Source organism: Phaethon aethereus (assembly GCF_964289735.1).
Source record: "Phaethon aethereus genome assembly, chromosome: 5".
NCBI lineage: Eukaryota > Metazoa > Chordata > Aves > Phaethontiformes > Phaethontidae > Phaethon > Phaethon aethereus.
The window spans coordinates 12059774-12087347 of NC_138579.1; the positions used below are offsets into that span (position 1 = coordinate 12059774).

A 27574-nucleotide genomic window follows, 5' to 3' on the forward strand; every position below is an offset into this window, starting at 1 on the left:
ACTACCACATGCAACACATACTTTTACATGGCTTTGAGCTCTTATTAGTCCCAGCGATGTCATGTCTTAATACACAAACTCACTATAAAATGCCCTGAATATTAACAGTATCTACACAAAGTCTGCTTTAAGGTAGTCTTCATGGGTTAAACACAACTGATTTCCACTCCGCAAGACAGACACTTCCTTACATACTGTTCTCCAGTCTCTCATTGAATTCAGTTGTACTTCCAGTCAAATAAAAACTGGGATTTGGAATATTGCTTGGACTTGCAGGCTTTCTTGATGTTCTTACATTGTAGCTAAGTAACTGCTGGCCTATCAAATACTACTTTATTTGATCATCTGACCCCTCACCTAGCTTGTAGCTCAGAGGAATGCCTTTGGGAGAGATACTACCAATCTAACGCCAGGTATCCTGGAGTGCTGCACACAACAAGAGCAAGCAATCGCTAGTTTGGGATTTGAGTTGACTGTTTCAACCATTCAGACTAGGAATAACAGGATCTTGTTTGCAGATACATATGTAAATGCTTCCAGCTCAAGATTTTTCAGATATCATTATTTTATGAGCAATATCTTTAAAGTTTTATTCACTGGGACTATTAGAAGCATACAATCTAGCTGTACCAGTGGGATGTTTCTTTTACGCAGTAGAGTCTGAAATCATTGCACAACCCTTACCTGCCCTGTTGCATAGACTGTTTTAACAGACCCGCGTAAGCACTGGGTACAGTTTAGAATCACTACTTTTCGTTCAGTTGCTTTCTTCAATTCTTCCAGCAAGTCTTCTCTGTTGTTTGGGGCATTGCCACTTCCATAAGTTTCAAGTACAATGCCCTCAATTGGAGGCTGAAGAAATGCTTTTACCTGTTTAAAACAAGACAGGGAAAGAGACAAAAGACGTGTTTAAGTCGCATTAAGATTTTCATGTATGGCACAGAGTTTTTGAAAATGGTCTATTCCTGTTACAGTCTTACAGGCTTTCATGCCTTCCAGTCTTCTTATGTCCTTCTGTGCTCCCCATTTGCAGTAACTGGGACTGTAGAATAAGCATTTAAAAAAAAATGAGAATTTCACTCTCTAGCTTCCTTTAAAATTCCTAGAGGGATAGATTTTAAAATAAACTGTTTTCTACAGTCATGACCTCAGTGTGAAAAAGAATGCTATTGTTCAAGTGCCACTAACAGGCTATACTGTTGCACCATGGTGGAACAAAAGGGTAGATTTACACTTATGAAATAAATGCAGAATCATTAATTGAGATTAGAACCCACCCCTGCCTAGATTTGTTACTTTAGCAAAAAGAGTTTTGTTAACAGATGTCTGCTTGACTCAGAGATGTCTCACCTTTCAGAAAAAACATTCTAATGAAGCCTGGAGTTTTTTTAACTCAAAACTCAGTTGATTTAATTCAAGGCAGAAAGAAAGGAAGCACTAGTTCATTCTGGGCCAGTTGTTAATGAGGTAGCTATTGTGGCTCACTGCAAGAGGATGCCTGGCAAAGTCCTCTTCCTCGAAAGATGTATTGTAAACAACGTAGACATTTCCTTGCTGATCACATATGCTAAATGCAATACACTGTTAGCCCCCATGAGGCTAACTATGTAGTTGGTGTTTTATTGTAAATATACCACACCCCTGCTTTTCCATCTGTTCATATTCACCTAAAAAGAATAGTAATATAATTGAGGAGTACTGCTTAAACTACTGAATTCAATTTAAGATGGCAACAGCCACAAAAGACCTGTCAGTTTAATGGAACTAGTATTAGACAAAAATTTAAAGACAAATCTACCTAAAATCACAGTTCTGCAAAATAATTTCTAAAGGCAAAAAAATCCCACTTTTCATTTTCAGCTCTGTATGAATGCTGAGGATCATGTTAACCATCAGTGTGCGACATGATGAACCTTAAAAAAGAAGCGTGAGTTGTAGAAACAGTCACACTCCCCTCCACCCAGTATATTGTGTATTCTTTGACAAGATATCTATTAATATGCCTCAGTATGCAGGAAGAGAGCATTTCCATGGCCACTGCAGCCTGCACCTGTCTAGAAAAGCACACTTGACCTATTTATGAGCCCTGATAGGAAATTAATTTTAAGTTTCAGGGCCCAGGTAGTTTAGAGAAAAGGTATCAGAAAAGCTTTTGTAAATAGTTTATGACATATGAAAATAGTCTTTGAATGCCCTGATATTCCAAAAAATGTTTATCAGAAGAGAACAGATCCTTTCCCTCCCATCCAAAACCCCAACCACTGCTACAACAATGCAGTTCCTTTACTTCAGCTAACTAATCAAGTATTTGAGCATCACTTCACCCACTTCCAAAATGGTGACACTTACAGCAGCAGCAGTGATTCCTGGGAAGATTCGCAGAAGCCCAACATTCCTGTTCATATTGGTGTGAACTCGAAATTTCTTCTTGGTATTGGCTCTCCACACCGTTTCCCAGTTTACTGTTGAAGAGAAATAGTCTTTTTAATTTAACATTAAGACATAATGTTAAGTACCCTTGTAGCACTTCATACTTAAAATATTGTCTTTAAAACTGTTTCTTATGTAGGCAATTCATGAAAGACAATGTATTTTTGAAAAGAGGAAATAAAGGCCCTTTTAAGACAGCAGCCATAGCAGCTGATCTAACACACCTTATTTATCAGGAACCATAAAATGTGTCTTCAAGGCCACATCCAGGTGAGGCTCAACTGTGTTATATTTTAGCTTTAATTCCAGAATAGTCTAGATTCTGAGATATATCAGCATTACTCGTCAATATTTTTAAGTTAGTGCTCTTCAAGGAGATATTTAACATGTATACATCAATTTAATAGCATTTTATAGCAAAGACTTCCAAATGGGATATTTTAGTTCAATGCCCATTAGTGAACAGGATGATCTATCAGACACAAAGCTGTATACCTCATCAAAAGATAAGTCTGAGAGCTGTGAAAAGCATCTAAGTACTAGACCCGATGAGTTCACAATGTTGAACATGTCCTGTTAGTGCCAAGTCTCCCACCTCGGAAAGCCTCAACCAACAGAGCAGTGTGCAGGTTTAGCATAGGTGAGATATTTACTTGTCGCACACTGACCTGAACTTCACTGTTATGTAGTTGGCCTGACACCAGCCTGGATTCATGTTTAGAAAACAGACCTTCATCTTCCCAGACATAAGAGATGACAAATGCAGTTACTGTTGCCGCTAATCACCTCCAGAGTTTATTAGGTAGTTACTAACGATTAAATAAAATAGCAAGGATTCAATTAACTCTGACTGTACATTTAGAGCCAGAAGCCAGCTGTTTAACTAATAATTTGTTTGTGTTGCATTATTAGACACCAAGTCATGCATTATTGATTTCAAAATTTCACTGCTTCAGTGTAGGAGTGCAGCACTGGTAGCACTGACGGCTCTTACAAGACAGTGGAAGAGGTTTAACAAACAGCAGCCAACAGCTCAGAGCATCATGCTTCAGTGAAAGCAGACCATGCCATAAAGCTACCTGTTTCCCCATCATGACATAAGGTTTTTAGATTTTGGAGAAACTTTGCAAGCAGCAAGACAGATAAAAGATCTGTGTGCATAATACTGACTTGCTTTCAGCCATGCAGAGAGTTACTCACACCAATTACTGTTGCAATCTCTTGCAATCAGCAGACAGCCATTTGCAAGAAAATTCAGAGTACATCTAAAAAGCCTCCACTGAAGCCTGCTCTATTGCCCCATTACCAGAGATGGTAAAAACTACACAATCCATTAAGTCAGGACAGAAAACAGCAGTCACCTGTAAGACTTTACAAACTTTCCCTTCCTGTCGTGGTGTCCTGTAAGCAACTAGAGCTCCTGTATGTTCTTGCTAAAAAGATACCAGAAGTCATTAAACAGGTCACAAGCAGTTCGCATGGCATCATGTTTGGCCAACCAGCCACACTTCATCATGTGGATTCCTAATGCTCTGGGAATGGGAGACTAGAAACACAGACCGTTTCTACAGTTTCTTTTTGTGCTAAGCTGGCCAGCATGGTTCTGAAACCACCTGGCTGGATTTAATAGTTTGCCAAGTAGCTCTCAAAGGCCTCCATGAGCTTTCCAGAGCAAGTTAGAGACCTGTAGGACATACACGGGTGAGTGCAGAAAGCCGTGCATTTGTTCTGCTTGAGGTTCATAGGCCTGGCTAACCATGTTCACTCATGAGCACTGTGCTTTAAGAAGCAGCAGTATTTAGCAATAAATACAATCATTTCAACCTTCTAACACACGGATTAATTCTTTAAAAGTAGCCTCCTCTATAAAAAGGGATGACAGTAAAATTGTATCAGAGCTTTCTTTCCTGTATCCTCCATAAGCTAGGAGCCCCTGCCAAAACTTCACAAATGCATACTATTAGCATCCCTAATACCTGTAATGAACTTGAAGAATGAACGGAGGAAACCTGCCTTGGCATGGATCACCAAGATATTGCCAAAAGTAGAAGACCAAGGAGAGAGATCAGAGGATAGGTTCAGACCTATACCAGGCCTGTACCTGTACTCTTGGAGTATGCTCTACCAAATAACATATCTTCAAGATAAATGTACTGCATGCAGACATAGTACAGTGATGTAATTCCAAACTATATTAAAAAAAGAATTAAAGATTGTCCCTGAGTTAACGTTCCCTTGGTCATGAAGCTCATCAGCCTACATAAGGTGCTGGGTACTGCAGACTCCACAGATGTCAGTTCTCCATTAGACAAACAAGTCTAAAAGGCAGAACAAGAGGCAGGTGTGATGCAAGAGCCAGAAACAAATATGCATAAAAGCCCAACTTCACCTCAGATTTGTTCAGAACCGTTGTGAGGCAGAGTGCCATGCAGGGGGAAAATTTAGAACACACCCTTTGCATCCTCCATCTCCAAGATCATATTCACAAAAAGGAAAAATATTTGTGTTGCATAGCTAAGTTCGAGCATCTTCATTGTACTGAATAAACCAGCTGTCTTACAGCCTATAGTCATACCACACTGCAATTTTTTTTTTAAATTAACAAAAAGAACAAGTCTTCAGAATCACTAACAGTTCTTAAGTAAGAAACTCATATACAAGCAGATGAAGTACAGAAAGCTGTATATACCGGTGTTCATAACAGTTTTTTGTATTATAAGAGTGACTAATTAGGGATATTGAGTTTTGGCACAACACAGAAAACAGTAACCCATTCTGACTCGGATGGCCTGTGCTTGTAAGGAGTTTAACTGATATAGTGTACTGCAGTATGTAAATATGAATACAAAGCTGAGGAACAAACGTAAGCTAGCTACTCGTCTTGCACAGCAGAAAAAGTTTTTAATGCAATGTACATAAAATAAAGAGGTAATGGCTATTTATATACTGTATCCAAAATGGCTTGGGATAGAAGAGATTGCATGATTCAAAAAGACTGCATACGAGATACTACGGCTTTTTGTTTATTCTTCCAAAAAAAACCATTGCATAAACAATACTCTGCTATTTTCAATCTCCCCCTCCTTACAAAACACTACAGCTTTTAAAATGACCGCTCAAAAAAATACATCCTTATCTTATTCAGCTTTATTCACACGCACAGACAAACACACACAGAACTATGGTGATAGGGTTAGTGTGGAATAAACATCAACCTGACTTAAAATAGAAAAGAGAAGCAGCTCTACACAGCCTAGAAAGTGGCAAAATCCCCCCTTTTTTTTAAACAGCGCCTATGCCACAAAGCAGGTTTCAACTTATAATCGGAGAACAGCAACTAAGAGCGACACCTCCCTTAGGAGTGGTGACTGAACTCCAAGTTATGAAATCAAACAAGAAATACAGCTTTTCGTGATTGCAGAGCTCCAGACAAACAGCAACGCTTTCTTCTCACCCTTCTCTGCAGGGCTATGGGTGAGCATTATATAAGCTGCCCTGGCGTTCATTACAATTCACGGTAGCAGCCAAGGGGTGGGGAGTGCGGGCCAACCTATGGGTGCAAATTCCTGAATGAGGCAAACAAACATAGACCCCCTTTTTTGGCAGTTTGTTAGAAAACAATCAACACACACCTTTTGAAATGAATATTTAAATTGAATGGTGTCCTGGCAAGAATCAACATGCCTACTTATAAGGAGGGGGACGACACCAAGAGCACTTCAATGGAGAGAGCTGGCATTGCCTTAATGCATAAATGACTCCGGCTTTTTACTATAAATAACCAGAACTGCCAACCAAGACACAGACTTAGCCAGTGATGAATACGTTATCTCTAATGAGACTGGTGGGTAGATGAGCCCAAAAGAGCCTTCTAACCTTCTGCTGCACCACATCTACATGCACAGTCACACCGACTCTGTTCATCCCGTACACAAGTTATGTTTCTCATCATACGGTCCTGTACATGTGCACCACTCCCAGAAGTTACATGCATGTGTGATGAAGAAAGTCCAGACGTGGTAACAAAGCAAGTTTCGTATTTGCTTCATTAGGACAATCGAGAACAGAGTAAGCAGTTATGAAATATACTGAGACTCTTCACATATTTCCAGTGTTTCCTCCCCTGTTTTCAAAATATGGGAGAACTAAGGCAAGGTCTTTTGATAAGCTTTAAGATTTTAGAAATATTTTTCGTTATTTCTGTATTGTTCATTTCATACAGAAATTTCTGATTCTGCTGCCAAAGTATTTCCCATTGGCATTGGGTTTCTTACTCAGGACCGGGCTACAATTTTTCACTTCTTTACAGAAGTTTCTTCGGCTAAATTAAAAGGAAGCTGACACACTTGCTTGTCTAAAACTGGGTAACAGGACTCTTAGCTGTTGCTAAGACAGTTAAGGATCTGGCCAGGAACACAGCCAGTTGATGGGATCAGAAATCCACTGGGAGCCTTACCTGAAGAGGGAACGGGGTGAAAAATGGTTATCAAAAATGAAGAAGAGAGCTGCAGCTAGTGTAGGGAAGGGAAAACAACTAAGCTTCCCCCTCTCCTCTCTGGCTCTGAAGTAGACAGTTGCTTTTATATGGTATGCCTAACCTCGAATAGCATGTCCTCTCCTCATTCCTGTGTACCAACCCATGATCCCATCAGGCTCCCCACTCCCTCCATCCTGTCACCTCTCTCCCTCTGCTCCTCTGGAATTTTCATTCCCAGCTTTGTTATAACTGGGAAACCTGAGAAGAGTTTCTGCACATGGCCTATGCCCCCTGGCATCATCACGCTGCTCTCCATAATGCTGAAGCAGCAAGAGTCAGCCCTGTCTACAGTCAGCCCTGTCTACAGCAGGATTAAGACATACTATACAGTGTCATTTGGAAAAAAAAAAAAATTTAAAAGTTGCTAGATTTGTTTAGTTTGTTTTTAAAAGCCCCAGGTGGTTCCTTGTCTCCATGAAAGCTTCATATGAGGATTGTACAAGCAAACTCAAGGGAGACAGCAATGTTTCAAACAATTACTTTGGACAAAATAAAGCAACACTAGTAGATTGCCCGTACTATAAACTATGTTTTTTCAAAATGAAACAATCCTTCAATACTGACACTGTCATCTTGGATAAATGATGCTACCCTAACTGGGTAATCAACTGAAACAAATAAAAATAGAGCCTATCACACCATCAGTTTTTAAATCAGAAAACCCCACTGATCTCAATGGGACATTTTACTGAAAAGATAATGGGACCCAATATGGGACAAGGGAAGTACTTAACACCTTTCTCATTTTTTTACCACAGACAAAGAATCACAAAACAGTTCATTCAAATCCGAGAGAGAAATAGCAAGCAATTTGCAGCTTGCTTTCATTATTGATCAGTCAGAAAACGGAATTTGTTTATATCCCCTTTGATGCATTTCATAAAAATGCAAGAAAGAAGGTTTTCCCCAATTTACGGGAACAATCAACTGACAGCATTTCTGTTGATTTCAGATACACCATATTTGACACAGCATAGTAATACAGCAGTGGCAGACTCTCTACCTGAGAGATGTCTTACAGACCACTACAGTATTTCACAGGCTTCCTTGGTTTCTATCTGGCTGCTACAAACGAAGCACTTTGATCTTGAAACTTTAAGTAACTCCCACTCACTAGGTGGAAGGGATAGGTTTATTTTTCCAAATTGCAGAAATGTCTCTAGTAGTAGAAACCATTCAGAATGGCATGCTGCATGGCACAGGGCTACATCTCCTCCTGCCACTAACAGCACCTAGCAAAAGAATTTGGGAACCCCCACCTATTCCCACTTTTTTGTAATAATGGAGATTGTCACCAAGTCCTACTCCCTTTTTAATATACCTAGCCTATCCAAAAGCAGCTCACATAACATGTTAGATTTTTTAAAACTGTCCTTTATTATGTTTTTTTGGCAGCTCCTCATTTGGCTAGATTTTGGCATCATGTCTCTCTTCTCCCCTCTCCAAAGGAAGGATGCCATTCATCCAAGAACAGACATCAATGTGCTAATGACTTTGCAAATGGGTACTGAAATCTTCATGTAGTTTTTCCCCACCCTAAAAAGCGGGCACATAGAAATCACAGGGAGCCTGAGTAAGTTTTGGGGAAAAAAAACTTCACACAGCACATACTCTAGGTCTGCTTTTTTCAGTGTGTTTGCAGTTTAGACAGGTCCTAAATATCCAGTAAAACGTCTTACACAATGACATGCATCAAACAGAGAATCTGTTGAAGATGCAAGTACTCTGCAATGACTCTTTTGCCTGATTTCGGAACCCAGCATGGTCATTAACAAGATTAAACTCCTTGTTCTTTCAGTCCTCACTCCCTCATTTTTATCTTCAGAGCAAGCATTTTCATGAAACAGAGGCAACATTCATTAGTCTGAATCTTTAGTCAAAGTCAGTCTAGCTCACATCTATATTCAATAGATAAATGCTGTTGAGTCACAAATTCTGTCTTACTAATATTTAAACAATTTCAGAGCAGATAAAGTGCAGTCAAGCTACAGAGCTTTCAAAGGTATTTGAGTATAAAAACAGCATTTCAACTACATAAGCACAGATTCTTTTCAGCTAGAGTTCTACTGCATGTGGCATAAATTACAAGGCTTAAGAGATGATGTTGCTTACTTGTAATATCAACCTCAGCATTTGCAAGTGGAGGCAGGTTAGGTGAGGAAAAGGCATTGAAACTCCCAGCATCCACCTTAGTCACCCTATTTCCCCTGTACAGTTTATTATAAAAATAAAGGCACACCTGCAAGACAAGTAAAGAAACAGGTCTATGAATAAGCCAGTAATTAAAAGATTCAGTAGATAAATACTGCAGTCCATGCTTTATAAAGTGTTTTCTAAATCTTTAAAGCAACTCAGAGGCTAGTAGATGTTTACAACTCATAACCTTTCAAAAAGAGTTGGCACATTTGTCACACATTGGTTTAAGAATTTAAGAACAAAACAAGTTAAGAGCTAACTAGTTTTGTAATTCTCTCATGAGGCATAGTCTAGGAGACAGCAAATTTGCCTGAATCCACTTCAGCAATAGAGGAAAGAAACTGTGTGGACTTTTTAACAAGTTCATCAGTTATATCTAAATCCTGAGTCCAAAACCTTAACAAAAGGCCTGGTGAAAATGAGGGTAACTTTCAAAGGAGTTACCATACATAAATAATTAGGTTCCTTCTCAAGACCCTTGAAGTTTGTCAACTGGAATTTGAAGGAAAAGATATACGCTGAAGTTGTTACTAGTCATAAAGATCTTGGCCAGTCAGCTATTACTGTTCTCTCACAAGAACTGGCTTTGGGAGCATGGCAGAGGTGAAATGAGGGGTAACCGACCAGTTTTCTGATTTTTGGGCTGCACAGCACCAACATATTCAAAGGCAGGGTGCTGAGACCATGGAAGTACTTCCACATCCATTACACATATCATCCTCGATACTTCATGAACTAGAGCCTGAAGACACTCCTAGAAGTTCCAGAGAAACTTTAGAACTTCAAAGTAACTTTCAATCAAAAAACTGACTTACAGGTGTTTCCCATCCCACAGATTCGCAAGGAAACCTCCGATTTCAAGTCTGCTGCAAGATACATTTCACATTTTATAGTCTTCATAGACTATACACCGGCAAAATGGGGTAGAATTCCTGAGAAAACAGCATGTACTTTGCCATGCAAGCACTTGTTACCTCAGTGGAATCCATTTATCTTCCTGTTTAAGTGCAATTCCTTACTGCCTACCAGATACTTTGAGTATGTAAGTATGTGTCCTAGTTAGAGGGAGAAAAGCAGCTTCCAAGATAGTCTTCACAGGCAAACAGACCTCAGGAATCACAAACTGCCCAGCAAAGAGCAGTGCCCCCAGAAGGTTGGCTCGGCCATCATTCTGCAACTCGTATATGGGCACCTGAAGAGCAGAGACTGAAATTACACCCTGTCCCTTACATAAAGCCTACACAGCAGAAAAAAAAAAAAAAGTCCAACGTATGCAATACAAATACATGAATAATTTATGTAACAATGATTTATGACAAATAAAGTTTCCTTCTTCATCCAAACTATTTTAGACAGCAGCAGATGGCAGGGTTTCCCCTCTGTGCTTAACTGACTTTTATAATTTAAGTGCTTAAAAGCGAATATAGGAATGATTCTAGTGTGATTAAGCAGATTAAAAGACTGATTCAGGAAATATATAAAAAATAGAAAGCAGGCATAGTTAAGTGACTGAAAATGGGAGAAGTGATTGTACAGAGAAAAAGCAAGAGCCCCAGATCATACAGAACTGCCACTACAGGCTTCTCAACAGCTCTCTTGCACCGTCTTTCCTCATAGTATAGAAAAACTGAGGCAGCAGGTTATTACTGACAGAAAAGGACAAGATTAAAAACAGAAATCTGGTCTGCTGAGTGATGACTTCCATGCCTTTTCAGATTGCCTCTTTATTAACAGAGAGTCAGAGCTCCTTTCAGCAATGAAAAAAAAATCTCACGCTCCATTGCTAGATCATGTGTCAGGCAGATCTCCAAGCAATAAAGCCAAAAAGAAAGTAAAACCTCGAATATGATGTATCACAACTAGACTGCCCCATGTCAAGACAGTAAGTGGGAGCCTACTCCTTCCTAGACTTTTGTATTTTGACTTCAAATAGACCACATGTGAAAAGGGAGTTAAGAGATGGGGGAGGGGAACCTTAAAGTGTGATGTTTCATCTCCCTTTTGTGATTAGAGCTGTATTTTACGCTCAAGCAAGCTATTCTAGTAAGACAACCCCTCCCCCTCAGACAATATGCAAAGGGCTGATCTCCAGCTAAGAGAATGAAAATTAGTAAGTGTAGTCTTCAGAGGAAAGGAAACAGACCATGTTAGATGCTTTGTGGAACAGAATGATCAAAAGATGCACCTAATGCTTACAGATGATTAAAAAATGATAAAGAATGCAACAATGAGTAACATAAGACAGGATAACAATTGATGAAGTAAAAAGTAATAAGCTTCGGGGCTGTAAAAGAAAAAAAGACAGTTAACAACCAGCAGCCACCTGAGGCTGGAAAGACGCTTCTCTTATAAACCGATTAATACACAATGGCCAATGACAGGCTCTTATATCTTTCTCTGAAGCATCTGGCCCCAGCCATAATGAACTACTGGTATGATTTGGTACAGAGTTGTAAAGTCATTAATGATAAAATTATGGGGCAGATCCTCAGCTGGTGAGCCCGTCAATTCTCACTAATTTCCATCGGCACTGTGACCATTCATCCTAGCCAGAGGCCTGTCCTGTACTACTAAACTGTACAGCGATAATCAGGATACTACCTAGTTTTGCACATAAACAAAAATGAGGCTTCTGATTAACTTCAGATTAAGTCCATTACCTGAGATCCTGTCAGAACAACAGTTTTACCCAGGTTCTCACACATGAAGGATAAGGCTGAAGCTGTATAGGCCATGGTATCAGTGCCATGAAGGATCACAAAACCATCATATTTTTCATAGTGCTCCTGGAGATGGAGAGACAGTTTTCACATTGTTAGAGCAATGCAGTGGCATCAGCAAATGAGGTACATACTGCATTACTTTCACTGAAGCAAGCAACAGCATAATACTTTAAAGGGTACCACACATAATTCCTCCTAAAGTTATCCTGTTTTCAGTTTAAATACAATTAAGGGTTAATAGGACACTAAGCACTAGAGCCAGTAATTCTAATTATGGAACAGTCAAAGAGATTCTTCTATGTATACATATTAATGCAGCATTTTTAAACCAGAAGACTGCTAATTAAGAAAAGCTTAGCAATGGCTTTAAACAGGAATGTTAACATATGCAAATTAGCTGTATAGTCTGATTTCTTGTTGCTGCTTTTACTTTAGGGATTACACCATTTACAGGAACAGATTAGGCAAACCAAGGCTATCATAACATATAGAAAAAACAGTCCATTTAATCCGGGTGGCAGACAGGCAAACTGCCAGTGTGAGAGTGCCCTCTTCTGTTGAAGAATCATGTTTTCTGTAGCAGCATGTGACAGCAGAAAGAGATGAAGAGGCTTCTTGTTCCTCAATGCACGTATGTCTCCTGGTTTTTGAGAAGTCCCTTAGACTATCAGGTACATACAGAAGCAGAAAGGAATTTTATAACAACTTTAATCTACGTACAATTCCACACAGGAGGTTTTTTCCATGCAAAGCCATGAATTGCACAGTTCATCTTGTCAGAATAAAGTAATCTGCTGGCTTTTGGAGGAAAAAGGAATTGGTTCTTCTACTTTAAGAGTGATGCACATAATGAAGACTGTAGTGAGACACACTGATATCTCTGATGTAATTTGGTAACATGGAAAAGATTACACAGAAATCTAAGCAGATATATGAAGTGCCAGGGTGGGGAAAAAAGGGGGGGTGCCATAGAATTAAACAATTTAATTAAATTTAATTACACTTCTTACACTACAGTAGGCACACATGCTTGGCATCTCCTGCTAATAAGGTCACCTCCAAACTCACCTGCAGATTTCTACTTGTGCTTTTGCTATTTCTTCACTGATACTCGTGCCTACATGTTGCTACCTACTGGAAGTTTCAGGGGATTTCTGCCTATCTCTAACGCAGAACAGCAGCCAGTGTTGCAAGATCTTTCTGTAGGCTAAACTATAGCGTGATGCAAAAAGCATGCTGTAGTTATTCACCCATGCAGTAACAAGATAAGTAAGTTTCTAGAAGGGCTAAGATCACAGAAATAGCCACTTGTCCTCTCCAACTCAATCAGTATGCTCACGAATATTTTCAGCCTTCTGAACCTTATTAGATGTGAAAGAACATAGCTTAGTTTAAGCTTCATAATGTAAGAGATCAGGCTGGCAATTAAGGAGTTATCCTACAGAAACACCTTAGAATGTTTCAGTCTGGAAAGTCATCAGCACCTTACAGCTGTGCCAAGTACATGCCCAAGATGAACACAATGTGGTAATGTCTATAGGTAAACCGGACGGTTAAAGGTTTGGTTCCCCCCGCCTTCTCAGCACTTTTCACTTGGGTTACACATACTGTGTATTTGTACACACAGAGAAGCCTCATTCTGTGTATGAGACAGAAGCATCTTCTGAGCTCAGGAGTTGTGATAAAACTAATGTGCCATTAAAGAAGAAAGGCAAGTTCTCTCCTTTTCAGCATGGCATTGCCTTCTTCGTGCTACTATAATCTTGGCCCTGGGCTTTTCCCAGCTGCATCCCTGCTCCATCCTACAGGCTGTCCACCTGTACGCCAGCTCCATCTCGTCCCTGCTTCTCCCACAGGAGAAGCATCATCCCTAGTTTGGTGGCTTCAGGATCAGAAGACCTAAAGGTGAAAGGCTGTTACCTGAATCTTCAGCATCATTCCCTGCATTATTATACTGTCTGCAGGCAGTGCTACAGCTTGGTTGAAGAAGAAAATTTACACTATAAAGTGCACTATCGCAGAGCGAGCAGGAGTGGAAGAGCAATATTTTACTAGGCCCATGGTTATTTATTTCTATCAGCTATGTATGAATTCCTAGTGTGAAGTATTTTAAATGTTTCGTGTTTCTACTTTCTTAAAAGCATACAGCTAAGTTCAGACTAGGGGACAGGAACAGAGAGATGCTGATTTTTAATCTACAGAAGGATGTAATGAATTTAGCTACATATGCAGAAATATCTAGGGCTTTAGACATTTCCCAGTATGGGAAACCTAACCGTGATAGCATTTTTTTTCCACTGGCTGCAAAGCCAGAGCTAGTCAAGTCAGTCTGTGTCCAGAGTAAGAAAGGCATAGAGATATGAAACTATTTTCTACGTCAATAGCCAACTATCAAGCTATTTGAACACTGAAATGATGTGTAACTAAGGAACCTTCAGTTAAGTCATTTACACCTAAGCATTTTATTCAACATTTTTGGACAGTCAATGCTTTAGAACATATCAACCTACATATTATATACCTTATTCAATCATAGCTGCAATTTTTCTATTTATTGTCTTTGACAGAATCATGACATGGCTTATCATTAGAAGAACTGTATAACTTTAATGAGTTTGCAACATTTTCAAAAGAAAAAAATCTTTGGCAAGTCTTGCAAGCACAGTACTTGTTACTTTGCAAGTAACTAAGCAAGGTACCCAACATTTACTTTTCAAATAAACAAATATATCAGTATAGCACTACTGAACTGTTTTATCTTGCTAAGTATACTAAATATGCTGCTATTTTTGTTTAGCCACAAATTAAATCTTATCCCACACCACAGTACCTCAAGTTTCTTTGCAATTTTGGCCCAGTCCTCTGGTGTCATGTTGGAAGAATCAAGCAGTGGTGAGAGCTCCAGGATTGTGTAGAAAATTCTTTTGTTTTGCTTAGAGACACTATGAAGAAAGAGAATTGGGGGAAAAAAATTACTCCTAAATCACTCAAAAAAATGGTCTTAAACTTGAAACATTAAGTTCCAAGTTTAGAAGTTCATGGCTTGATGTGGTTTAAAAGACAAATCCCTAAATTTAATTTAATAATAAATATAATTTGGGAGGCAGGGAAGGGATGGCAATGCTAAAGACAGAAAAGAAGAACCCAGATTTACTTTGTCTAAGTCTGGAACTGAGTTCTAACAAAAGTCAGTACCAAGCCTTAAGGTTTAAATATTCTTCATAAGCTATTGAGAGGAATCTGTAAAGCTCCCAAGGTTTATAGGGGGTCAACAGAAGAGTTGCAACAACTTTTCAACCCTTTGATAAATATAGATACCCTATAAATAGATACTCTTCCCTGACACAAAGAGTATCTTCTCTTAAGGGTTTTATGACTGGTCTTAATTTTTGTGGCCTTTAGAAGATCCACTTTCCTCAGTTTCTGTGAGCTCAGATTTCAGAAGAAGACTCTCTTGGTTAGTTAAAATCTTCAAGTAAACTGCCGCCCAGTGACCCAGTAAAAACAGTATTTCCTTTGCTAGTAATTTAACTTTGTAAAACCCCAGTCCCAGCCTATTGTAGTCACCTTGTTATGAAAGTTTGCTATATGGTACCAGCTGTTTCTCATTACAATGCGGAGTTTAAGCATGTGATAATAGCAAAGATCTTAAAATACTGGCAGAGGTTGAAAGCAGGGGCCCCAGAACTACAAACAACTCACTGGCGATCAATTATTGGCCACTGAACAAGCACAACCTTGACAGCTGGGAAAAAGACTACTCTAAGTACAATAAAAACAAGACAAAGGAACTACGCAAGGGAAAAAACAAAACAAAACTGAACAGTCAAGCAATAGGATGAAGTACCTGTGGGGCTGAGGAACGTAACACTGTCAAACATCATGCAGTGTGTAGCCCAGTGGATGGAGACCAAAGATTAAGAACTGTTTAGACACTCAAACATCTGACAGAAGTCCACAATCCCAAATTTGGAAGGGACTTATCAAAGGAAATTATGGCTATGGAACCACAGTGGGATTGTCCTAGCTCTAAGCATGCTGTTTGCTCTCCCTACTTCCAAGGGCCATGGGTCTCCCTTTCTCCACCTGCCTACCTCAGGAAATCTGACTCTAAGACCTTTGATTTGCCAGCCAAGTGGACTGCAAACAGAGCATGTGTTTTAGCCCACAAAACATGCCCATTTCTCCACATTAACTTTCCAACCTTTCAGAATAAGGTCAACTGCATATATATTCAACTTGGCAGTTAAGATCTGGGGTGATAAAAGAACCCTACTACTAATATTTTCTGCTACCTTTCTGAAGCTTAGAAGAGGATAGAATATCCATCATTTTCACCCATTCTCAAGTTAGCTGGAATATGTTCCTACTTAGCAATGCAGTGGCCAACAAGCAGGTAACAAAAGAACTGCTATCGGGCCAGCTCTGCACTTCCTACTTGCTCTTCCAAGCAGAGCTATCCTGGACCATGTTTAACAGGATCATCTTCAGAGCGTTCTTAATGCTTTTCCACTGCCCGAGGATGATGAAAAGTTACCTGCCAGCTGTAACTGTGATAGGTACTTCAACATTTATACTGGTAGACAGACAAAGGCTATAGAAAAGACCAGGATACTGCATGGATGCATAAAAGTTCCTGAAATAAGGTGCTTAGAGCACAGAAAAGTTGATTACCTTCTCTCGGTATTCACAGTACTGTTTTGTTCCCTCTTGCTATTCTTGTATATATTTATAGCAATATAAAATATGCAAAACCAAGAGTCAATTATCAATTCATCAGCTAATAAAATCTGCAGACCCACTACCCTTGAGGCCTGCAAGACAGCTGCGTACAGCAGAGAGAGCATTTAAACAATGTGTATTTTTCGTTCATAACCAACTGACAAACTGTACCTAAGAAGTTAAGACTTCATATGAAAAATTGCTTTGTTGGATATCACATTTACACTTGCTAAGAGTAACTTTGGAAGTCAGTTGAAAATCTGTGACAAGAAAGCTCCCCTGAGGACGTGCTGTTTAAATAAAACATGACATACCGACACCAGAGACCAGCCTAGTTTACGACTTTTGATGCCTCTCTCTAAGAAGAGATCATATCGTTCCTCTTGGATCAAGGTTATCACACAGATATACAAAGTTCACAAAATACTCCTATTTTCTCCCCTCAAACTCACAATATTTCTCAGCGGCCTAGTTAAAATATCACTCGGCTAGCACAAAAGACAAAGTGGCAAATTGCCATGACCAACCTCCAGAAACAGCGCTCAAGCAGTGCGAGAAAAGCAAGACAAGATTGTTTTTTAAACCTCAGCTTTTGATGTTAATGATTGTTTTAAGCTTTTCTGTTCTTCATGGAAAAGATATGCCAGGAGAAGTATACTTAAGATTCAAATGGGTATATTAACGTAGTTGTTATATTTGAAATCCCTCAAAGTATTTAAAAGTTACTTGGTTACAAGCACAGTATCATAACAGAGCTCCATTTTCCTATAACTATCATATTTAACACAAATTGTATGTTCACATCAATACTACTCCACTGGGAGTCCATTTCTTTTCCTTTTACCCCTTTTCCTGCCATCTGCCTTTTAAATGGTTACTTTTAAAAGCTTTACACAGAGACCTCAATACAAAATAGAAAGAAATTAATAAACCTTACATTTTCTTTGTGTGTCCTGATTTTCTCCTAAAAGATTCCTGATATTAAAGAATATAAATTTTTACTCTTATAGCAAAACAGCTATAGTCCCATTTATTTTTGAATGACTGTATAAAATCACCCTTTGTGCAAAGTTAACATGTTTACAGGGGTACAGTCATTCATCACAGCTGGGAGGTATCTCAAATTAGCATACTGCCCTCTAAATAAAACCTATAAGCTTATTAATCATTGCCCAACAGTTAAGAAGCAATGCAGATTAATTATAAGCCCATCGCTTATTATCATAATGTTGCATACGTTTGGGAAAGACAATCAGCTTTTGGGATTTTTTTAAAAACGGGCAGCCTGCAGAATTAAAGCACGAGGCCTATTCATGGATACATTAATTAGCTGCTACTTTTTCAGACATATGCCAAAGATAATTCACAGAGAGCTGTATATATAGTTTTCTTAACTTCTATAGAAAATTTGTATGTTTGCACAATAGCAAATTAATATCCAAAACCAGAAAAAAATGGAGGACTAAGCTGCCCGGAATGGTTACTTGTTGCCTAATTTAAAAGTTACTTCCCAAGCAGTTGCAAGATGCTTCATTACAAATACATCAAAACAGATATTTTCTGTAGTGCCAGACATGGTAGGCTTTTTCCTTTTAAGTCAATATAAGCATTTTTGCTAATCGCATAATGGATTCTTCACATAAAATGTTCAGAGATGTAATTATCTGAAAATTAACAAGATACTTCCTAACCCTCCCTCTCCCCAAGGAAAACGTACTTACGGGAGCACCAATGTGTTATCTGGAAATTCATGGAAGTTGTTCAGTTTTGTTTCCTGGGCATATGCCTCATCATGCAGCATCGGCATTGTTTTCAAGCTGCTTACTAATTTATTGGCCTCAGGAGCAAGTCCTTAAAAATAAAGAATAAAGGAAGTAAATAAAGGAGCAGGGATGGAAGGAAGTGAGTGGCACAGTTAGAGAGGGAAGAAGTCAAGTTACACAGCTGTTTGCCCATTCTTCCAAATTAAGTTTAAACAGTCTATTGCCAGTTTAAGAACATAAAACCAAAATATAACCAATAAATCTCCATGCAGTTATTTTTTTCTTGACTTGAAACAAATAAATCCTTTATTTAAGAGAAATAATGTTATAAATCTCCTCCATATCAAATATTTATGTTTTAACAATTTTTAATTGTTGCTTGTGTGCAAATCCTGATCAGGAGAAGGGGCAGGAAGCCAATTTCTGCAACTGTAGCAAAAAGCTACCCTTCTCTTTTACATTTGCCATAGCTATTCTCTACCTAGTGGCAGAAGATTTACAAAACACTGAGCATTATGTTCTACTATAAAGCCGTGATATTTTTACATAAGCTTTTTCGCCTACAGCAGTATTGGCACAAACAGCAAGGTACTCGTATAACTATGTTGGAAAGCTGCCATGTTACATCACACTGTCAATGGTAATAGCATTTCCATAGAGAAAAAAATAAAGCTAAAACAAATCCCACAGCAGGTATTGAGCCCTGACAGATACAGGCAAAGATCTCTATATACACAAAAACAGAGAAACCTCAGCTTCCAAGAAGTCTTAAATGCTAATGCTCTAATCACTCACTCTTGAATAGGTACATTCCACCAGCAGGTTTAGGACTGAACATCCCAATTGTCAAGAGGTAGAGAAGGTGCATAAGCTGCTGAATGGAAAAAGTCAAAAGCACGAATGCACCTTAAGCTCTATTCACCCTCTCCCTGCTCGTGATGTTGGCTTTCTCTCTGTGGCAGGGGCCCTAAAGCAGTTAAGGCTTAAACTAGCCTAAGTACATTCAGTGTTTGCTGGATCTGCAGGTGTCCTGGTTGCAGCCAGGTATTTCGACGGGAATCCACATGCCATTCTCTGTTAGCCAGAAAGGCACCTAAATTTTTGATGTTACAATCCTCAGCATCATAGAACTGAGTTCCTTTGTGAATTTAACTTGCAACTCATCTCCCAATGCCTTGTGTCAGGAAGGACAGCAACAGTCCTGGAGTCCAGTCAGAAGCCACTGTTTTTCTTAAGTCTGACTTCTTGAGAGATTTTTTGTTCAAAATGTCAGAAGTACCTCCTTCTGGACTTCAAGATTCTACTGGTGTTGCTGTCCAGTTTAGTCTCAGTGAATGCGTTTTATACCACCTGTTCAGATGGCAAACTCTCAAACCTCATTATTCTACTTCTGCTAGTTCTAGTTATTCTTCATTTAAGGCCAGGTAATTCTCTCCCACTTCCTAGTTTTTCTGTTTAAACACGATTCCCATGAAAGTTAGCATCAGTATTTTTTTTTTTCATCTTCAAACAGCAAAGTTCACTTAAAATACCCCAAAACAGAGAGAGCATTTTCAATAATATTTCTATCTTTTTCCATTTACTTTCCAAACTGATGGAAAAATCCTTAAGAACTCCCTAATCTCCCTCCTGATGAATGAAGCAGCAAGCCCCTTCACAGCCAACTTTCCCACAGGACAGCACCAGCATTTGAGTGGATTTGTTTGTGTGGTGGAAGCGTGCCAGGCCCATAACCCAGAGCACAATAGATCAAAACCATCCCGTGCTACCATCAGTTCATCACACGCTGTCTCTGCTGCTTCTTCCTCCTCAGGGGCAGGACTCCTCACACTCTGCCCTGCTCCAGCCTGGGGTCCCTCCCACAGCAGACAGTCCTCCACGGACTTCTCCAGCGTGAGTCCTTCCCCCGGGCTGCAGTTCTTCACCAACTGCTCCAGCCTGGGCCCCCCACGGGTGCCGTCCTTCAGGAACAGGCTGCTCCAGCCTGGCCCCCGCGGGGTCCCAGGTCCTGCCAGCAAACCTGCTCCAGCCGGGGCTCCTCTCTCTCCCCACGGGGCCACAGGCCCTGCCAGGAGCCGGCCCCAGCACGGGCTGCCCACGGGGTCACGGCCTCCTTCGGGCATCCCCCTGCTCCGGCGTGGGGTCCTCCCCGGGTGTGGGTGCAGATCTGCTCCCCCGTGGAGCTCCATGGCCGCAGGGGCACAGCCGGCCTCCCCGTGGGCTTCCCCAGGGGCTGCCGGGGACCCTCTGCTCCGGCGCCTGGAGCCCTCCTGCCCCTCCTGCTGCTCTGACCTGGGGGTCTGCAGGGCTGTTCCTCACGTAATCTCGCTCCTCTCTCTGGCTGCAGTTGCCACAGTTTTTTTTCCCCCTGCTTAAATATGTTATCCAGAGGCGCTGCCACCATCACTGATGGGCTCGGCCTTGGCCAGCGGCGGGTCCCTCTTGGAGCCGCTGGCACTGGCTCCATCGGACACAGGGGAAGCTTTGAGCAGCTTCTCACAGAAATCAGCCCTGTAGTCCCCCACTACCAAAACCGTGCCACACAAACCCAATGCAGTTTGCATTCCTTCTGGAATACTTTGTTTTACAAAACATACTTAACATGCTTTCAAGCTTTGGATGTTTCGTTCATTCAGCTATAATCCCTGCTTTTCCTATTAAGGATGGTCCTAGATTAGTCACAAATGGACGCTTCTGCTGCGCTTGGGCATAGAGTCATTTTGGTTCTGAAGTGCAGCCCAGTTTCAGGTGTTTTCCATGTTTTCTGATTATTTTTCTGTTTGTCCAACGCTCATCTTGCTCTGAATTATTGACAATGGATTTGCCTGTTTATTTTTTGTATTAGCCCTAGGAACTGGAGAGCTGATGTAGGTTAATATTCTGAAATCCCTTCTCTATAAATGGCAGTTCATCATCTCTTCTCTTAGTCACAAATCTGTCAGGATTTTTTAGTAATTGCTTGCACTGAACTTTAAAAAAAAAAATTAAGATATTCTGCAGATGTACCCAAGATGACCCACTTACAACCTATGCAGTCCCCTAAATGCATCCACGTTTAGCAGTGCTTTCTGCTTTACGGCTTCAAGAAGCAAACACAGGGGAACTCAAGTGCAACTGTTTTAAGAACACTTCTACTTTATTATGCATGGAAAACATCTTTTGTGAGCCAAGCTTGTTAAGCAAGTATTTGAAGCAACTTCGCCCCTGCAGAGAAGAGGCAGGCTGTGCAATTTGTCCAAATAGCTCTCATCAACTTCTGTCCTTTCCCTCTTTAGCTGGCCAACCCCGGCATCACAAGGTGGATGGACAAAGGCAGAACAGCAAACAAGCAACTGTGACAGAGGAGAACAAGCATGGTTCTGCCTCATCTACAATTGAGGACTCTGCCTTTCACTCTGGTGCTATAGAAAACAGAGTTGTAGCTACTTACCCATCAAGATATCCTAGAACCTGTGCTGCAGCAGGGAACAGGGAGCTGAAAAAGTCTGATGCTGCCGTGTCAGTAGGGCTCTGCACCCAAAAAAACAACAGGCTTTGGGGAGAAGGAGCATACTGTACATCAGCATGCTGAAGTCCTCATCCCCAATCCTAACAAACTCTCCGTGCTGAAGAGGAATGCAAAGGTTTTCACTAAACCAGTTTCTACCTACAGATATATCACAGAATCATTAAGGTTGGAAAGGACCTTCAAGATCATCAAGTCCAACCGTCAACCCAACACCACCATGCCCACTAAACCACATCCTGAAGTGCCACATACACGTTTGTTGAACACTTACAGCAATGGTGACTCCACCACCTCCCTGGGCAGCCTCTTCCAATGCTTGGCCACTCTCTTGGTGAAGAAATTTTTCCTAATATACAATCTAAACCTCCCCTGGCACAACTTGAGGCCATTTCCTCTTGTTCTGTCACTAGTTACTTTGGAGAAGAGACCAACACCCACCTCACCACAACCCCCTTTGAGGTAGTTGTAGAGAGCGATAAGGTCTCCCCTCAGCCTCCTCTTCTCCAGACTGAACAACCCCAGTTCCCTCAGCCGCTCCTCGTATGACTTGTATATCCATACAAATGCCACACACATCTACGGTGCCAAATGCCAAAAGCAATGACTACATTTTGCAAATCAGAGAAGCGGAAAGTGTTCTCTAAAAGATTCACTTCTGCAGCTGTAGTACTTGGAGCTTTCAGAAGTGAGGTGCAAACAGAAAAAGGTTTGGATTACAGCAGCCAGTCCTTTGGCAGTCTAGTACATCTAGAAAAGATGTATTGGTAATTGCTTGCACTGAACTTAAACATTTTTTAAGACATTCTGCAGATGTATCCAAGATGAAAATTAACTAAGTTATCCAGGCAGACTCTATGCCAAGATAAGTAGAGCTAAGCTAGATCCCCTTAGATTACTTGTATTAGTTGGGTGTTTTTTTTCTTAATATTTCAGGTAAAAGCTAGGAAAGAGATCCAGCCCACAAGCCCGAGGAAAAGATTTTCCTAGAAGCACCAGCCAGGAAGAACACAAGCACAAACTTCATGCAAAGATTAGTATCACCGTAGCCTCACGAAGGAGTGCAGTAAGATTCTCTTTCTGAAATGAGCTACTGATAAGACAAAAGAGGCTGCCATAGGATCAAATAAGTAGAAGGAAGAAATTTTAAAAATGCACCGGAATGGCTTATTTGACAACAAAAACATGTATACCGAGAGAGTCTGCAACTGAGTCTGGTTGTCACCCAACATAAACAGAAGCAGGCTATCCATCTTCTGGAAATGACTCCTGCATAGGTACCCTATAGGTGTGCAGAAAGTCCAACAGGTCCAAGACATGCTGGAGTTGCCACACATGCACAGGTCAACTGCAGAATCTCTGCAGGAAGATAACAATCAGATCTCATGATGGCAAATAATCATTCCATACATGCACAGTGAGCCCAGGGAATGTGATTGTATCAGTCTTGTACATGGAGGCAGTTCTGCACAGGACCATTTTCCTTGCAGAACACATTAGGCCTATCAAAACTGACCGATTTTAAAAATGAAACATCTTCTCCCAGCAACTGGAAAGGTCATAGAAAAGCTTGTAAGCCTAGATAGACATTAGCTAGCTAGAAATCTAGCTTGATCCCTTCACTTTGAGCTGTTGCTGCTATGAAAGGTTTCATGCAGCTCAAGGAAACTACTTCTGTTAATGCTGCTTGAAATAAAACACTTGTAGTTCTAGGTATGGTTGTAAACAGGCACTTTCTATCCATTGATTAATAAAAGAAATGAGCATCTATTGTTTTTTCCTTTGAAGCATGCTGCCTTTCCCATGCCCTTTCACCAGCTTCTGTCTGAATACTAAAGACTGCCAAATATTCTGAAAGAGGTAGTCTGGCTGCTCTGCTGCTAGATTTGTATATGAAAAGCAGGTTGAAACCTTCACCAGGATGTAGCAAGACAGCATCATTGGATCATAACTGTTTGCACATGCTTTAATGACTGACACTTGTTAAGCAAAAGGAATTAAAAAAAGGCATACTAGAGGAGAAGAGGTTATGGAGTTCATTTATAAAAGAATGAGACATGTGATTTTAATTTATTTGCTTAAAAAAGGTGTTTGGGAAGCTGTGACAATAGAAGTAGGAAATTATTTTAGTATAAACAGTGCAGACAGAGAGAGAAAAGTCAACACGTTATTTGAAACACAGACTTTGTTGTTTTTTATGGTTGTCATCTCTGTGTTTAATCTGTAAAAGTTCTAAAAAAAAAAAAAAAAGAGGCAAAACAACCCCTCAAAGCATCTTCCCTACTACAGTAAGGATCAGTCAGCCACTGTCTTCTGAGAAGGAGGGATATATATTAGAAAAAAAGAAATCTATTCTAGGAAGCTCTGAGGTAAAGCCCCAAGTGTTTTAATCCTACAAATGAGTAACTGAAATGGTAGGCAGGGACTTGAAATTCTGTAGTAGGGAACACAAATATGCACGTTTGTGAACCTAGACACAGGCTCTGGGAGCCCTGGGATGCTCCCCTGCCCCCCAAGTGAAGGGGGAAGGAAACTGAATAGATGTTCATCAAAATTGGACTGCTTCTCTCTCTCCCCCAGCCCATACATTATTCTCTTTCCCTTTATACCAGCACTGGTAAATGCACAGCCCTGCAACAAGTCAGATCTGGCTGAAATTCATTCTTTTCCCCAGGCACATTAGTTGGCTGATGTTTCTGACATCCCTTGGGTTCTGTGCCTACTGAGTGAGGGTCCAATGCTGCTTAGGGGCCACTCCAACCAGCTTCTGGATTAGAGGATCTGGGGTGGGTTTTGGGTGAGTTTAGGGGTTGATATTGAGAGGCACCTGAAAACACATAGCGTATGTCTGTAGGTACCCAAGAAGCTTTCAGGTAAAATGCAGGCAGTATACCAAGACATCACAGAGTTGAATTTTGGATTTAAACATTTTTCAGCTGGTGGGAGGGGGTTTGGCATGTCTAGCCTTTCCATCAACACAAGTCTCACCCTCCCTCGCTAAGCAGAACTCTTCAGAGATTTCTTGGAGGAAGTCAAAAGCTGGTAGGAGAGCAGCAGAAGCCTGCTCAGAGGCAGGTGAGCACAGATGCTGCATCTCATCTTGCTCATTATGACACTTGGCAGCTACCACACTTACATCAGCTGCGCCTGCCAGGTCACCACTTGAAAAATCCTTGACTTGGCCACCAACCTCCAACAGCCCACGCTCTTCCCAGTGGAAATGTGAGGCACATGCTCTCCAAGTAGCCTGGGATGGTGGCTCTTTTAGGGCTAAAAAAAGACTGCACGACCGGTACAATTAAGCTGGTTTCATTTTCGGTGTGCGAAGGAGGGTAAAAAGGGTACTTCAGGAAACACGTTGCCCTCTGCCAAAACCGGCTCCAACTCACGTGTCAGAAGGATGCCTACCACCTAAGCTACCGAAATAACCAGCTGGTAGGAAGAGAGGAATAGAGGAAGGCACACACCTTTCTAGTATTGCTCATACCAGTTACGAGAAAGCGGGGATGCTGAATCATAACCCGCACCAGGGCGAGCGGTCACAGAGTAAGGCTGTTCGTCGAGGAAGCGGCAGCCCCAGCCTCCGCGCGCCGAGCAGCGCCGCATCCCCCAGCCCAGCGCCCCACGCCGGGCCGGTTTCGCAGCGTACCCTGAGGCGGAGTCCGCCTCCGCCGCCCCGCTCCCCCCGCAGCCCCCTCACCCTTGACGTCCTGCACCATGCCGATGGTGCCGCCGGTGTTGATGACCAGCACCCGCGCCTCGGCCTTCGAGCCGCCGGCGGGGCCCGGGGGGCAGCCGGGGCGCTCCTGGGGGCGGCTGCCGGCCAGGGCTCTGCCCAGAGAGCGCGCCCCCGCGGGCTGCTGTCCCGCCGCTGCCGTCTCCATCCCGCTCCTCAGGAACCGCTACCTTTCGCCCGTCCGGCGAAAGGCGAATTATAGGGCGGCTGCGGGGCCGCCCCTTCCCGCCCCGCCGGCCGGGCAGGCAGCGGGGTGGGGCCTGCCCGGGCCGCGGCGCTGCCCCGAGAGGCGGGCAGAGCCGCCATGCCCGCCCTCCGGAGCGGGCCGCGGGGAGGCGGCGGATGGAGGTCGAGGGCTGCGGGCGGCCGTGAGGTACAGCGTAGGGGGCGGCGGGGCCCCTCGCCCCGGGGGAGGTGGGAGAGGGGCCGGACCGGGGCGAGCCCGGGCACCGCCGCCAGCTTGCGGCACCACCCCTTGTACTTTGCGCCGCGGCGGCCGCGGGGCAGCGCCAGCCCCGGGGGAAGCGTCAAGGTCCTGCGTGCTTGAAGGAGAAGCAAAGAGCAGTGGCGCGTTGTAGGCCCGGAGAGGAGAAGGGGGTAAACTTTGCTTTCCTTCAGCACGGGAAAGACATGGACCTGTTGGAGCGGGTCCAGAGGAGGCCACAGGAATGCTCAGAGGGATGGAGCACCTCTCCTGTGAGGACAGGCTGAGAGTTGGGGTTGTTCAGGCTGACGAGCAGGCTCCAGGGGGAACTTGTGCAGCCTTCCAGTACTTGAAAGGGGCCTATGAGAAAGATGGGGACAGACTTTTCAAAAGGGCTTGTTGTAATAGGACAAGGGGTAATGGTTTTAAGCTAAAAGAGGGTAAATTTCTGCTAGATAGAACAAGAAATTTTTTACCATGAGGGTGGTGAAACACCAGCACAGGTTGCCCCGAGAGGTGGTAGATGCCCCATCCCTGGAAACATTCCAGGTCAGGTTGGATGGGGCTCTGAGCAACTTGCTCCAGTTGAAGATGTCCCTGCACTCCAAAACAAGCATCTCCTGGTTTTTAGGCAGCATGGTATGGGCAGCCACCCCTGCCCTCCATTTCAGCTTCTTAATCATAGAATCATAGAATCTTTGGGTTGGAAGGGACTTTTTAAGGTCATCTAGTCCAACACCCCTGCAGTGAGCAGGGACATCTTCAACTAAATCAGGTTGCCCAGAGCCCCATCTGAGCTGGACTCTCGGTTTTCATCCAAGTTTTCTTGTGAGAGAGGAAAGAGCTTCCACCGAAAGGCTGCATTTCAAGCCCTGGGCCAAATGGGGACAGTGTGGTACAATACTGCCTGCAGACAACTGTACTACAGAACATAAAGGTTGTGCTGGAAAGGTCTCCTTGGGCAAATATGAGAGCTCTGGGGTGAGTAACAATCGGTAGCCTGCAAAACCACAACCTATCCAGACTGATCTCTTAGTTAAATCAAGCAGCCGTATACAGTCCTCTTGTGTACACTATATGGTACTATTAGCCCACAAACTAATAAATTGAATGTCCCTCAAGGGACATTCACCCTCAAGGATTGGTATTTCCTGGAAACCCGTGACCACAAAATGATTCTTGATACAGCCAGATCCAACATGCAATTATGAAAGATACTTTCTGATTCTCAACAGTCTTGCCAAAAGTGCTCAGGGAAAAAGAAGCTAATGGTCAACAGAGATGCCCAGTTGTGCATATGATGATACCATCTCTAACCATGTAGCTGGGACCTCTGAAAAAGAAATGAGAATAAAGAGGAGGGGGAAGCTTACTACCTCAACCTCAGAAGCTCCGAATATTTGTCTGTTTTATCCTGATGATCATCTCTGCTGTCATTGGCCGTATCTGCAAAAAGCTGGTTATCGCCAGGAACTGAATAGCATGATCCTGAAATGGACTTTTTCCATGCCGTAGTGTTGTGGTTTAATCCCAGCAGG

General features: G+C 42.0%; 1 protein-coding gene across 1 annotated transcript in view; it reads right to left on the reverse strand.

The window, feature by feature from the left end:
* Positions 1 to 25888, reverse strand: part of ASPG (asparaginase) — a gene marked incomplete at its 3' end in the record, with an annotated part of 46832 nt that extends 20944 nt beyond the window's left edge. The window contains exons 1-8 of the mRNA XM_082000022.1: positions 25577 to 25888; positions 18330 to 18459; positions 14717 to 14828; positions 11824 to 11949; positions 10272 to 10355; positions 9080 to 9206; positions 2350 to 2462; positions 685 to 870 (exon numbers count right to left, since the gene is read on the reverse strand). Of these exons, the coding sequence (XP_081856148.1) occupies positions 685 to 870; positions 2350 to 2462; positions 9080 to 9206; positions 10272 to 10355; positions 11824 to 11949; positions 14717 to 14828; positions 18330 to 18459; positions 25577 to 25760 (1062 nt within the window). The 5' untranslated portion in view covers positions 25761 to 25888. The remainder of the gene's footprint in view (positions 1 to 684; positions 871 to 2349; positions 2463 to 9079; positions 9207 to 10271; positions 10356 to 11823; positions 11950 to 14716; positions 14829 to 18329; positions 18460 to 25576) is intronic.
* Positions 25889 to 27574: the final 1686 nt, after the last annotated feature.